This window comes from Ranitomeya variabilis, chromosome 7 (genome assembly GCF_051348905.1).
Source record: "Ranitomeya variabilis isolate aRanVar5 chromosome 7, aRanVar5.hap1, whole genome shotgun sequence".
Lineage (NCBI taxonomy): Eukaryota > Metazoa > Chordata > Amphibia > Anura > Dendrobatidae > Ranitomeya > Ranitomeya variabilis.
Window position 1 is genome coordinate 236,314,295 of NC_135238.1, and position 15,122 is coordinate 236,329,416.

General features: G+C 52.7%; 1 protein-coding gene across 5 annotated transcripts in view; it reads right to left on the bottom strand.

The window, feature by feature from the left end:
* XRCC5 (X-ray repair cross complementing 5) overlaps positions 1–15,122 on the bottom strand; it is a 64,523-nt gene that overhangs the window by 22,620 nt on the left and 26,781 nt on the right. The window contains exons 2-10 of one of the 5 annotated variants that reach the window (XM_077273237.1): positions 10,676–10,706; positions 9,560–9,673; positions 7,205–7,388; positions 5,479–5,527; positions 4,321–4,443; positions 3,707–3,883; positions 3,413–3,527; positions 2,668–2,806; positions 515–627 (exon numbers count right to left, since the gene is read on the bottom strand). In XM_077273237.1, the coding sequence (XP_077129352.1) occupies positions 515–627; positions 2,668–2,806; positions 3,413–3,527; positions 3,707–3,883; positions 4,321–4,443; positions 5,479–5,527; positions 7,205–7,388; positions 9,560–9,673; positions 10,676–10,693 (1,032 nt within the window). In that variant the 5' untranslated portion in view covers positions 10,694–10,706. Of the gene's footprint in view, positions 1–514; positions 628–2,667; positions 2,807–3,412; positions 3,528–3,706; positions 3,884–4,320; positions 4,444–5,478; positions 5,528–7,204; positions 7,389–9,559; positions 9,674–10,059; positions 10,187–10,499; positions 10,707–15,122 lie in introns of those variants that run through there. The other 4 variants (XM_077273236.1, XM_077273238.1, XM_077273239.1 and 1 more) reach the window with 4 other exon arrangements.

A 15,122-nucleotide genomic window follows, 5' to 3' on the forward strand; every position in this document is an offset into this window, starting at 1 on the left:
GATCCCTAGGGTTAGGGTTAGGATCCCTAGGGTTAGGGTTAGGGTTAGGGTTAGGATCCCTAGGGTTAGGGTTAGGATCCCTAGGGTTAGGGTTAGGATCCCTAGGGTTACTAGGGATCCTAACCCTAACTATTTCTGTTTTTAGTGGGTTTTCTAGTTGATTTTGATGATTGGCAGCTGTCACACACTTCTCAGCATGCGTTTAAAAAACGCAAACGCAGGAAAAAACGCATGTAAACGCCGCAAAACGCTGCGTTTTTTTTTCTGCATGCAAAAACGCATGCGTCTAAAAAACGCGGCGTTTTGCCGCGTTTACATGCGTTTTTTCACATGCGTTTTTTAAAAAAACGCTGCAGATCAAAACGCAAGTGTGAAACCAGCCTTAGGCAAAGGATAAATGCAGCTCTGGATGTGAGTAGAGAATGGAGTGTAACCTGTGACGTGTGGCTTTGCATCATAGGAATTGATGTAATTTATGGCCGTTCAATTAAAGGGACAGTAACGTTTGAGGGACCTGTGACGCCTTCGCGAACCCCAGAACGGAGAAACACTTGGATTCGGTTTTGTATTTCATCTGATCTTGATCCATTTTTGAGAACGGGATTATGTCACTGCCATAGCGGAAACCTGATCAGAGACAAAGGAGAAAATGTGTCACAGGATTCAAAAAGAACGAGTCTTCCCAGCCACTGCCACACTACAACTCCCAGCATGCCCAAGGTCACAAGACAGAACCCCTTAATAACTAGGTATGGCGTCCAGAGTATCAGAACGCCAGCAATGCCATCACTCCCAGAATTGTATGTAGAGGTGGACATTTATTAAAGCAACACTGTCACATTTCCACAGTTGCTGATATTATGTGTTGTGCATGGCCTTTTAACCCTTTCATGACATGCACCGTACATGTAGTGTCCCTTTGATGTGGGCTCCAGCGGCGATCCCACATCTTTCCTGACACATGTTTTTTACAGCTGACATGTGCCCCTAAAAGCCGCGGGTGGAATCGCCATCCACCGGCGACTGTTAACCCGTTAGCTATTGACAGCGGCAAGCGGCATTTAATGTGATCGCGCCAGAAGCGCGTCCCTAATCCCGCACATCTGCGCCTGTGTCACATTACCGTGGGTCGCTGATGAGTTGGCAGGAGACCCCTGTGGTTGTCATTGCCGGATTGCTATGAGTGCCGCCCAGCGGTCGGCACTCATAGCAAGTGAACAGTTCTGCTACATACAGGTGATCTCATCATGGCCTGTATGTAGCAGAGCCGATCAGGTTATGGCAGCATCTAGTCTCTGGTGGAGTCTATAGAAGCATGGCAAAAGTATAAAAAAAAAGAAAAAAGTTTTAACAAAAATATTAAAAAAAAATATATATATAAAAGTTCAAATCACCCACCCTTTTGCCCCATTCAAAATATAAAAAAAAATAAAAAAACACACATTCAGTATCGCCGCGTTCAGAATCACCCGATCTATCAAGCTATAAAAATAATGAACCAGATCGCTTAACGGCGTAGCGAAAAAAACGCCAGAACTACATTTTTTGGTCGCCGCAACATTGAATTAAAATACAATAACGGGCAATCAAAAAAAATTGTATCTGCACCAAACTGTTATCATTAAAAAAGTCAGCTCGGCGCGCAAAAAATAAGCCCTCACCCAGCCCCAGATCACGAAATATGGAGACATGATGGGTCTCGGAAAATGGCACAATTTTTATTTATTTATTACCAAACTTTTGATTTTTTTTTCACCATTTAAATAAAAAAGAACCTAGACATGTTTAGTGTCTACAAAAACAAAATGACCTAGAAAATCATAATGGCAGCTCAGTTTTAGCATTTGGTGAGCATGGTTTATTAAAAAAAAAAAAAAAAAAAAAAGTAGTGCAATTGCACTATTTTTGCAATTTCACCACTCTTGGAATTTTTTTTCCATGATATCATAGGGTAAAACCAATGGTGTTGTTCAAAAGTACAACTCGTCCCACAAAAAATAAGCCCTCACATGGCCGCATTGACGAGAAAATTAAAAAGTTATGGCTCTGGGAAGGAAGGGAGCAAAAAACAAACACAAGAACGAAAAAGGGGTTAAACCTGTCTGAGCCCCACCGAGATCGCAGCATTTTAATGTCGCTAATGAGGACGACCGCAACAGTTAAGTGGCTAAACAGTCGATAGCTGTGTAACTGCTCAATAGCTGCCATATAACCGCTCCTGAGCCGGCACCGGGTGTGTAACCACTCCCGGGCAGTACAGCCGCTCCCCAGCCCCATCACTGCCACCCAGCCCCGTCGCTGCTCCCAAGTCCTATCGCCGCTCCCCAGCACTGCTGGCGCCACCGAGCCCCGACAGCGCCTCCGAGTCCCGCCGCCGCTCCCCAGCCCCGTCGCCGCTCCCCAGCCCTGCTGGCGCCACCGAGCCCCGACAGCGCCTCCGAGTCCCACCGCCGCTCCCCAGCCCCGCCGCCGCTCCCCAGCCCCGTCGCCGCTCCCCAGCCCCGTCGCCGCTCCCCAGTCCCGCCGCCGCTCCCCAGTCCCGCCGCCGCTCCCCAGCCCCGCCGCCGCTCCCCAGCCCCGCCCCGCCGTATTGTGCATGTACATCATGTTTTGGGAAGGGTTAGTTACAGTCCCAACTTCCGGTGTCTCGCCGCCGGTTGCCCGCACCTTGTATGGTGTCATCTCTGTCAATTTCAGACTCTTCGTCGTTATTCAGGCAATAAACCGTTTCCTTCTGGATGTCGTCTTTCTTCAGGGATTTGGCGTCTACATTCATCCAGCTCTTCTTCACCTTCTCCTCTGTGACCTGGGGCGGTGAAAACAGGGTTAAACCATTCGCGTTACAAATCATCCGCCATCGCCTACTGGTCTTATTTGTCTAAGATCTCCGCTTGCTGTCAGTGGAAGCAAACAGAAAGCTGCACAGATGTAATATGTGTCACAGCTGAGGGTTTGTTACACGTGGGTTCAGTCTAGATCAAATCAGAAGGAGCACAAGTTCTTCTTCTGCCTAGAAGACAACTTGTTACAATGTGTAAGCGCAGGGAAAACGTATCAATCTGTGCCACAGAGGATTGTCTGCACTGGATACAACTGTAACAAACCCCCAGCTGTTGAGTTTGTGCTGGTTTTAAGCAATTCACTGACAATGCGGAGATCTATATACTGAGCCATCGTCTCCTTGTATCTCACCAGATTCACTAACCATCGGATATGTACGTATGGGCACTGATTCTGGGGGACTATAACTCCCAGCATGCCCTTAACATCTCCTCCCAGGGAAAACAAGGATCATGCAAAGTGGAGGCTGACTCTTGAGATCAGAGGCGCCCGGTTGTCTAGCAGCCATTTTTCTCACTGTAAATGACAACTGGCTGACAACTGCGGATAATTGCTGAACACTGACACTCACCGACTTGTATCCTACGATGCGTATGGAAATGTTGGATCCTATGGTCAGCACGCACGGCCACGGCATGGGACGCCGCGCAATCTTCTTGAACATGGAGAGATTCTCTAGGCTGTCCCTGAAACCCCCAAAAAACAGAAAAAGGTCACTGGCCTGCAAATAAATGGCCGGCAGAGTCAGCGACTACTGGAGTCAGATGTGGGCTATTATCCCCTCCTGTCTGAGCACACTCTGTCCCCCATGCTTTACACTGCAGCTCTGCTTATTTACATGGAGGCACCCACCAGGTGCGATTACCTGAAGGTATAGACCTCGCCAAGGCCGTCTTCACCCTCCAGAGAGAACATGATTTGCCGCACCATCTGGATGCCATCTTTCTGCTGGGCAGAGAGTCCTTTGCCCGGGCCGAGCCGCCTGCCATCATCTCCCCCATCACCGGCTCCATCCTCATCCTCATCCACATGGAAGGGCAAACTGTGCGGAGAGACAATTATACTGTTATAACGGACGGTGACCGGCACAGAGGTCTGATAAGAGGCGCAGATGGAGAAGTCTCAAGATGTTCCTCACACGCTTCATGTCAGAGAATGGAAACCTACAGGTCTAAACACACCCTGACCTCATTCTCTCACACGGGGGTGGCAGTCGTTACAATGTATCAGTTACCTCCAGTGAATCTCGGGAGACGGCCGTCACCTGTGGGAGAAGTGTGAGGTCACAGCGAGGCATCAGGCCGATGAAAGGAGAGACGGTTTACATTCACTGACAGCAAGCAGAGGCCACAGGAACGTCGGTGCTAGAGAATTCTCTATTATAGGGCGATTTTGCATTACTTCTATACTGGACACTCAATGACGTTTGTGGTGGCTATGCTGGGATTTGTAGTGCACCAGAAGGTACAGGTCACGTACAAGAACTGCAGGGTGATGCCGGCTTTCTTCATGTTGGCAATGATGATCTCCAGCTGATCCTCGGTGAAGGGGCTGCTCAGGTCGGTGAGCACTGCGATGTGCAGCTTCTCGTATTTCTTACCTCTAAGAAAAAGAAAAAACTTAAATCGCAAAAAAGAAACAAGCAGCGACCACCGAGCCCCTGCAGCGCCCACCGAGCCCCAGCAACGGCAGCGCCCACCGAGCCCCAGCAACGGCAGCGCCCACCGAGCTCCAGCAACGGCAGCGCCCACCAAGCCCCTGCAACGGCAGCGACCACCGAGCCCCTGCAGCGCCCACCGAGCTTCAGCAACAGCAGCGACCACCGAGCCCCAGCAATGGCAGCAACCACCGAGCCTCAGAAGCTCCCATCAAGCCCTAGCAGCGACCACCAAGCCTCAGCAACAGCAGCGACCATTGAGCCCCTGAAGCTCCTACCAAGCCCTGGCAGCGACCACCAAGACACAGAAATGGCAGCGACCACCGAGCCTCAGCAGCTCCCTTCATGCCTTAGCAGCGACCACCGAGCCCTAGCAACGGCAGCAACCAACGAGCCTCAGCAATGCCAGCGACCACCGAGTCTCAGCAACAGCAGTGACAACCGAGCCCCAGAAGCTCCCACCGATCCCCAGCAACGGCAGTGCCCACCGAGCCCCGGAAGTTCCCAGCAAGCCCTGGCAGAGACCACTGAGCCCCAGCAATGGCAGCTCATAGTTACATAGTTACATAGTTAGTAAGGCCGAAAAAAGACATTTGTCCATCCAGTTCAGCCTATATTCCATCATAATAAATCCCCAGATCTACGTCCTTCTACAGAACCTAATAATTGTATGATACAATATTGTTCTGCACCAACAGTGCCCACCGAGCTCCAGTGACAGCAGTGCCCGAGCCCCAGCAGCGCCAACCAAGCACTATCGACAGCAAGGACAATGAGGCCCGGTAGCGCCCACCGAGCCCCAGTTACGGCAGCACCCACTGAGCCTGAGCAGTAAGAGGGGCAGCACCCATGACACCCAGCAGCACACACCGAGCCCTGGCGGCAACACTACGGCTCCACAGTGGTGGTCCCTGAGCTTTTGCAGACCACAGACTTGATGTTTTAAGGCATCACATCTCTGTACGTCACCGGTCACTTACAGAGTCTCCTTCTGCAGAATATCCATAGAGACGATCAAGGCATCCAGGACTGGAAGGGTTAAGGAAAACATGAGGAGTGCGGTCACGGGGTGCAAAGGAATTGGCCCATCGGGGGTATACCAGTGCCATTAAGCCCAGTAAGTGGGACAGCAGTACTGGGATTGGTGCGGGATAAAGGGACCTCATAGGACTGGGGGAAGTGGGAGAAGGAATTCTGAACCCCGGTGGGACCTTCGTCTACCCAGGGCTGTGGAATCGATAAGCCAAACCATCGACTGACACCACAGCTGCGATCACTACTGAGCATGTGCATAAAGTGCAGCACAGATTCATCTCAACTATGACACAACCTCACTACTGAGCATGTGCAGAAAAAATGTTTAAGTACGTAGAAATCCAGCGTGCTCTGAACCACAAGCTGACCAGTCGTGTTGGCAAATGTAAGAAAAGAGGGAAAGTTCCGGCTTCTCGTAACATTTCATATATGACCTACCTTTATTCCATCAAAATCAATTAAAAAATATGGACAGGATGGTCAGCGAGTAACGCGTTTCCAACAGTTCTTTGTCAAGCTTGAAACGCATTGCTCGCTGACCATCCTGTCACTATTTTTTAATTGATTTTGATGGAATAAAGATCATATGTGAAATGTTACCAGAAGCCAGAACTTTCCCTCTTTCTTAGGCTTCTTTCACACTAGCGTCGTACTCGGCCCGTCGCAGTGCGTCGGGCCGACGTACCAACGCTAGCAGTGAATGCGCCGCACAATGGGGGCAGCGGATGCTGTTTTTCCACGCATCCGCTGCCCCATTGTGAGGTGCGGGGAGGTGGGGGCCGAGTCAAAATGGGGGTCCGTCGGCGGCAAAAAATGTTACATGGAACGTTTTTTGCAGCCGACGGTCCGCCACAACACGGCGCAACCATCGCATGACGGTTGCGACGTGTGGCAATGCGTCGCAAATGTTAGTCAATGGTGAAAAAACGCATCCTGCAAGCACATTTGCAGGATGCGTTTTTTCGCCAAAAAAACGCATTGCGACGTATTGCAAAAAACGCTAGTGTGAAAGTACCCTTACATAAAGCGCAGCACAGATTCATCTCCGGTAAAGGCCGACATCCTGAGATCGGGAACAGAACGGACATTTATAGGACATTTCAGAACTTTCCCAAATTCTTATGGAAACATTTACAGTACATCCCGCCTTGTACTACTGCACCCACTGTGTTATAGATGATAGGAGTCCGTACATTTTTATACCAACTCTAACCAAACTGGACACAGACTCCGAACCCAGATTCTAACTGCAGCATTTGGGAGACTCAAGGTTGTAAAAGACAGACCCCCAGAGTGTGCGGTGTGACCCTCCGCAGCCGCACTGTGGGCGCCGTCATCTGCACGGTCAGCACCCAATGGGGCAGTTATTAAAGGCTCAGTGTGGCCTCCTCATCCTCCGTGTGTGGCCGCTACAGTCCTGGCTCGGTTACTAATGGATGCAGTGAGAGGCCAGACCCCACTATCAGTGTTGTCAGTGCACACCCTGTGTCATGTTACACGAGTTTGATCCCACGTCCAGCCTGGCCGAGATCTGGGGCGCCGGCAGACAGAGAAACCCTGTAATAACCATCACACACATTATATCTGTATCACTAAGTGCCACGTAATCACAGAGCAATGAATCAGTGAGTAAAGGGAAGGCACAGTGGAGGTTGGGGGTGCGAAGGATACAGTCGGCCTGCTGAGCGCCGGGCTCGATCACGTCCTGGATCTCCTCCAGCAGCTGGAAGTCCGGGAGCATCAGATGTCGCTGCACGGTGATGTTCTGGTACTGGTCCAGAGCCGCCAGCGTGTTGTCGGTGCCATCGGTACCAAACAGCACGACTGCAACCTCGTCCTTGGATTCTGCGAAGACCTGAAACAGCGGAGAAACGCATGACAAATTCACAGGAGGACACTGAGTTGCTGGGACCTGTAGTCCCCGGATACGGGAGACAACTGCTCACAATGGAAACACCTTCGATTGTTGTCAGTGCACAGACACATTCTTCTTTGCTACTAATCAATACAACTGAGGGATTGGCATAATTGTAACACGTTCTCTGAATCTCACGTCAGCAGAACAATCCTCTCTCCTCAGTTAGTTACAATTTATCAGTGCAGGTTAGAAAGCGCAAGGAATCTTCACCGGATAAAACTAAACATTAGAAGCTTCCATCCCCTTCCTCAGCTCCTCCCGACAGCCACCGTCACACCGAGCCCTGACTCCTGCTCCTCCCGGCAGTCACCGGCAGACCCTCCTCCAGCTCCTCCTGGCAGTCACCGTCAGACCCTCCTCCAGCAAATCCAGGCAGTCACCGTCAGACCCTCCTCCAGCTTCTCCTGGCAGTCACCGTCAGACCCTCCTCCAGCTCCTCCTGGCAGCCACCGTCAGACCCTCCTCCAGCTTCTCCTGGCAGTCACCGTCTGACTCTCCTCCAGCTCCTCCCGGCAGTCACCGTCAGACCCTCCTCCAGCTCCTCCCGGCAGTCACCGTCAGACCCTCCTCCAGCTCCTCCCGGCAGTCACCGTCAGACCCTCCTCCTAGCAGTCACCGTCAGACCCTCCTCCTGGCAGTCACCGTCAGACCCTCCTCCAGCTCCTCCTGGCAGTCACCGTCAGACCCTCCTCCAGCTCCTCCTGGCAGTCACCGTCAGACCCTCCTCCAGCTCCTCCCGGCAGTCACCATCAGACCCTCCTCCAGCTCCTCCCGGCAGTCACCGTCAGACCCTCCTCCAGGCAGTCACAGTCAGACCCTCCTCCAGCTCCTCCTGGCAGTCACCGTCAGACCCTCCTCCTGGCAGTCACCGTCAGACCCTCCTCCTGGCAGTCACCGTCAGACCCTCCTCCTGGCAGTCACCGTCAGACCCTCCTCCAGCTCCTCCCGGCAGTCACCGTCAGACCCTCCTCCAGCTCCTCCTGGCAGTCACCATCAGACCCTCCTCCCGGCAGTCACCGTCAGACCCTCCTCCAGCTCCTCCCGGCAGTCACCGACAGACCCTCCTCCAGCTCCTCCAGGCAGTCACCGTAAGACCCTCCTCCAGCTCCTCCAGGCAGTCACCGTCAGACCCTCCTCCAGCTCCTCCAGGCAGTCACCGTCAGACCCTCCTCCAGCTCCTCCAGGCAGTCACCGTCAGACCCTCCTCCAGCTCCTCCAGGCAGTCACCGTCAGACCCTCCTCCAGCTCCTCCAGGCAGTCACCGTCAGACCCTCCTTCAGCTCCTCCAGGCAGTCACCGTCAGACCCTCCTCCAGCTCCTCCAGGCAGTCACCGTCAGACCCTCCTCCAGCTCCTCCAGGCAGTCACCGTCAGACCCTCCTCCAGCTCCTCCAGGCAGTCACCGTCAGACCCTCCTCCAGCTCCTCCAGGCAGTCACCGTCAGACCCTCCTCCAGCTCCTCCAGGCAGTCACCGTCAGACCCTCCTCCAGCTCCTCCAGGCAGTCACCGTCAGACCCTCCTCCAGCTCCTCCAGGCAGTCACCGTCAGACCCTCCTCCAGGCAGTCACCATCAGACCCTCCTCCAGCTCCTCCCGGCAGTCACCGTCAGACCCTCCTCCAGCTCCTCCCGGCAGTCACCGTCAGACCCTCCTCCAGCTCCTCCAGGCAGTCACCGTCAGACCCTCCTCCAGCTCCTCCCGTCAGTCACCGTCAGACCCTCCACCAGCTCCTTCTGGCAGTCACCGTCAGACCCTCCTCCAGCTCCTCCCGGCAGTCACCGTCAGACCCTCCTCCAGCTCCTCCTGGCAGTCACCGTCAGACCCTCCTCCAGCTCCTCCTGGCAGTCGCCATCAGACTCTCCTCCCGGCAGTCACCGTCAGACCCTCCTCCAGCTCCTCCTGGCAGTCACCGTCAGACCCTCCTCCAGCTCCTCCAGGAAGTCACCATCAGACCCTCCTCCAGCTCCTCCCGTCAGTCACCGTCAGACCCTCCTTCAGCTCTTCCTGGCAGTCACCATCAGACCCTCCTCCAGCCCCTCATGGCAGTGACCGTTAAACCCTCCACCAGCTTCTCCCGGCCATAAGTCATAGTGAGGCCTTTGTCTTCACCTGTCTCTGCACAAACAGCGTCATGACTTTCTTCGCCTGTTCGAATGGCGTCTCTTCCCCCTGATTGGAGTGACTCATGGCGAGTCCGACGTCCATACACAGAACAATCGCTGTCTGCAAAGAAAACAGGATGAAACGTTAACGCCACATTGTAGAAGTCCTGGCCGAGTGCCGGGGTCATCAAATATTCTGCTGTGAACGCCCACAAGTCGCCCTCTTCCATCAGGAGCTACCAATCAAAAGCTGGGTGACCGCCGATACGACGCAAACAGGAGGCATCACCTATTGTGTCCCCCCATTTCCGTGTAGATTGTAAGCTTGCGAGCAGGGACCTCACTCCTAATGTCACTGTTTAAATTCTTAACTCATACCGAATTTATTGTCTGTATATTTCCCCGGTTAATTGTAAAGTGCTGCGGAATATGTTGGCGCTATATAAATAAAAATTATTATTATTATCACCCAAATCCTGCTCAAACTTACTAATTTTTGTCACTTACAATCATGAATCGACACCGGCATCCTGACCATTCTGGTTATAGTGGAAAGTGAACCCTGGAGCTCCGCAATTCTGCAGCACAGCTGAGGAGAACTGAGGCAGCTCCAGAGGTGGCCATGATGGAGAGCAGCAAGATATATATATGTGTATGTGTGTGTATGTATATATATATATATATATAGTGTGTGTGTGTGTGTATATATATATATATATATATATATATATATATACACACACACACACATACAACACAGCGGCATCTGGTGGTTAACAGCGGGAACTGCAAGCACAGAGCTTGTGCTGGAAATCAGCGGCGCAGAGTGAGCGCTCCATCTAGCGGTGATTGCCGGAGCTGCGCCCGCTGGGAGCTGCCCGGACTTGTCGGAGTCGCACGTTATTTGACGGTGAGCCTGTAATCTACACAGCAGAGTAACACTGTACCGGCGCCATCGGTGTGTGAGAGGGGATGTGTACCGGTAACGGCGCGTCTATTGCCTGTACTACATTAAGTGCAGCACCACAAAGAACAGGGCTGCGCGCTAGAATATGTGTGAGCAGCTCCGGCTATGTCTCCGCACCGTCTGAGGCCGGCAGAAGAATATTCCCGGCTTTCGTACCTTCCCCGCCCGCGCCATCCTTTTTTCCCGTTTGTGATTTCGGAAGAGGCTAAATCCAAGTCGGCTAAAGGACCTCTGCCCATGTGACCGGAAGGGGCGGCGCCTCTTCCTCCATAGAACAGACAGAGCAGACACGAGGAAGCTGTGGATGTCATGGCGGGATTTCGTGCAGGATTTGGTTTTGGAGTGTTTTGTGCAGGATTTGCCTCTTCCTCCATAGAGCAGAGCAGACAGGAGGAGGCTGTGGATGTCATGGCTGGATTTCGAGGATTTTTGTGCAAGATTTGGGGTATTATGGGGGTCATTCTCCAAAGTCATAGATCAGGTAAGTGGGAGTCTGCCTGGGGAGAATGGGGTGGTGTTGCTTGCATGGGGCTGCCTGGGGAGAATGGGATGTTGCTTGCATGGGGCTGCCTGGGGAGAATGGGGTGGTGATGCTTGCATGGGGCTGCCTGGGGAGAATGGGGTGATGATGCTTGCATGGGGCTGCCTGGGGCGAATGGGGTGATGTTGCTTGCATGGGGCTGCCTGGGGAGAATGGGGTGATGTTGCTTGCATGGGGCTGCCTGGGGAGAATGGGGTGGTGATGCTTGCATGGGGCTGCCTGGGGAGAATGGGGTGGTGATGCTTGCATGGGGCTGCCTGGGGAGAATGGGGTGGTGTTGCTTGCATGGGGCTGCCTGGGGAGAATGGGGTGGTGTTGCTTGCATGGGGCTGCCTGGGGAGAATGGGGTGGTGTTGCTTGCATGGGGCTGCCTGGGGAGAATGGGGTGGTGTTGCTTGCATGGGGCTGCCTGGGGAGAATGGGGTGGTGTTGCTTGCATGGGGCTGCCTGGGGAGAATGGGGTGGTGTTGCTTGCATGGGGCTGCCTGGGGAGAATGGGGTGGTGTTGCTTGCATGGGGCTGCCTGGGGAGAATGGGGTGGTGTTGCTTGCATGGGGCTGCCCCGGCTCCGTCTCCCCCGCCCCGGCTCCGTCTCCCCCGCCCCGGCTCCGTCTCCCCCGCCCCGGCTCCGTCTCCCCCGCCCCGGCTCCGTCTCCCCCGCCCCGGCTCCGTCTCCCCCGCCCCGGCTCCGTCTCCCCCGCCCCGGCTCCCCCGGCTCCGTCTCCCCCGCCCCGGCTCCCCCGCCCCGGCTCCCCGGCTCCGGCTCCCCCGCCCCGGCTCCGGCTCCCCCGCCCCGACTCCGGCTCCCCGGCTCCGGCTCCCCCGCCCCGGCTCCGGCTCCCCCGCCCCGGCTCCGGCTCCCCCGCCCCGGCTCCGGCTCCCCCGCCCCGGCTCCGGCTCCCCGGCTCCGGCTCCCCCGCCCCGGCTCCCCGGCTCCCCCGCCCCGGCTCCGGCTCCCCCGCCCCGGCTCCGGCTCCCCCGCCCCGGCTCCGGCTCCCCCGCCCCGGCTCCGGCTCCCCCGCCCCGGCTCCGGCTCCCCCGCCCCGGCTCCGGCTCCCCCGCCCCGGCTCCGGCTCCCCCGCCCCGGCTCCGGCTCCCCCGCCCCGGCTCCGGCTCCCCCGCCCCGGCTCCGGCTCCGTCTCCGTCTCCCCCGCCCCGGCTCCGGCTCCGTCTCCCCCGCCCCGGCTCCGGCTGTTAAAGGGAACCTGTCACCCCCAAAATCGATGGTAAGCTAAGCCCACCAGCGTCAGGGGCTTATCCTACAGCATTCTGTAATGCTGTAGTTAAGCCTCCAATGTATCCTAAAAGATGAGAAAAAGAGGTTATATTATACTCACGCTGGCGGTCCGATCCAAGTCGCGGTCCGGTCCTGGGCCTCCCATCTTAATAGGATGACTTCCTCTTCTTGTCTTCACGCTGTGGTGCGCAGGCGCCGGGAAAGGTCAGAGGGGCCTGCACACTGCAGTACTTTGTGCTGGAGCCGCAGCGTGAAGACACGAAGAGGACCAAAACAAAAGTCAAGGGTGCTCACTATACTTAGGCAGGGGTGCTCTGGAGAAAAAGAGTCCAATATACAGGTCCTTCTCAAAAAATTAGCATATAGTGTTAAATTTCATTATTTACCATAATGTAATGATTACAATTAAACTTTCATATATTATAGATTCATTATCCACCAACTGAAATTTGTCAGGTCTTTTATTGTTTTAATACTGATGATTTTGGCCTACAACTCCTGATAACCCAAAAAACCTGTCTCAATAAATTAGCATATCAAGAAAAGGTTCTCTAAACGACCTATTACCCTAATCTTCTGAATCAACTAATTAACTCTAAACACATGCAAAAGATACCTGAGGCTTTTAAAAACTCCCTGCCTGGTTCATTACTCAAAACCCCCATCATGGGTAAGACTAGCGACCTGACAGATGTCAAGAAGGCCATCATTGACACCCTCAAGCAAGAGGGTAAGACCCAGAAAGAAATTTCTCAACAAATAGGCTGTTCCCAGAGTGCTGTATCAAGGCACCTCAATGGTAAGTCTGTTGGAAGGAAACAATGTGGCAGAAAACGCTGTACAACGAGAAGAAGTGACCGGACCCTGAGGAAGATTGTGGAGAAGGACCGATTCCAGACCTTGGGGAACCTGAGGAAGCAGTGGACTGAGTCTGGTGTGGAAACATCCAGAGCCACCGTGCACAGGCGTGTGCAGGAAATGGGCTACAGGTGCCGCATTCCCCAGGTAAACAGCGGCAGAAGCGCCTGACCTGGGCTACAGAGAAGCAGCACTGGACTGTTGCTAAGTGGTCCCAAGTACTTTTTTCTGATGAAAGCAAATTTTGCATGTCATTCGGAAATCAAGGTGCCAGAGTCTGGAGGAAGACTGGGGAGAAGGAAATGCCAAAATGCCTGAAGTCCAGTGTCAAGTACCCACAGTCAGTGATGGTGTGGGGTGCCATGTCAGCTGCTGGTGTTGGTCCACTGTGTTTCATCAAGGGCAGGGTCAATGCAGCTAGCTATCAGGAGATTTTGGAGCACTTCATGCTTCCATCGGCTGAAATGCTTTATGGAGATGAAGATTTCATTTTTCAGCACGACCTGGCACCTGCTCACAGTGCCAAAACCACTGGTAAATGGTTTACTGACCATGGTATTACTGTGCTCAATTGGCCTGCCAACTCTCCTGACCTGAACCCCATAGAGAATCTGTGGGATATTGTGAAGAGAAAGTTGAGAGACGCAAGACCCAACACTCTGGATGAGCTTAAGGCCGCTATTGAAGCATCCTGGGCCTCCATAACATCTCAGCAGTGTCACAGGCTGATTGCCTCCATGCCACGCCGCATTGAAGCAGTCATTTCTGCCAAAGGATTCCCGACCAAGTATTGAGTGCATAACTGAACATTATTATTTGATGGTTTTTTTGTTTGTTATTAAAAAACACTTTTATTTGATTGGACGGTTGAAATATGCTAATTTATTGAGACAGGTTTTTTGGGTTATCAGGAGTTGTAGGCCAAAATCATCAGTATTAAAACAATAAAAGACCTGACAAATTTCAGTTGGTGGATAATGAATCTATAATATATGAAAGTTTAATTGTAATCATTACATTATGGTAAATAATGAAATTTAACACTATATGCTAATTTTTTGAGAAGGACCTGTATTATAGATAACTCCGGCACACCATAAATCTTCAGCAGTAAATGTATATTTATTATCTCAATTCAGTAGACAGCGGGATGCCATACAGAAAAGAAAAACGATCACAATTGTGGGTATCCCCAACGTTTCGGCATCAAATAGCCTTTCTCAAGGGGTATCAGTTTATTTGTGATGCGACCAACAAGGTGAAAGGCTCCCGCTTAATCTTTTCAGCGTCCGGAACAAGGCTCCAAGTAAGGACAAAATGACAAGGACAAAACCTGACCGCAGCATTTTGTCCTTACTTGGAGCCTTGTTCCGGACGCTGAAAAGATTAAGCGGGAGCCTTTCACCTTGTTGGTCGCATCACAAATAAACTGATACCCCTTGAGAAAGGCTATTTGATGCCGAAACGTTGGGGATACCCACAATTGTGATCGTTTTTCTTTTCTGTATGGCATCCCGCTGTCTACTGAATTGAGACACGAAGAGGACGTCATCTGATGAAGATAGGAGGCTCCGGACTGCGATGCCCATCGGACAGGACTGGGACTGTCCCTGGGTGAGTATAATATAACCTCTTTCTCATTTTTTAGGATACATCGGGGGCTTATCTACAGCATTACAGAATGCATTACAGAATGCTGTAGATAAGCCCCTGATGCTGGTGGGCTTAGCTCGCCCTCGATTTTGGGGGTGACAGGTTGCCTTTAAGCACCACAATACAATTTTTGCAGCTAAAGCACAGTGGACTTTGGTAAAAAAATGTGTTTTTCTTTTGTTATTAATCTGTCTTTAATGTTTAATTCATTGTTTTGATTTCTAAAACTCTTTATTATTGATTTGTATGTATGCATACTTATATATTTCTCTTTTTTATTTCTAACTATTCATCTTGTAATAAACTTGTTTGAC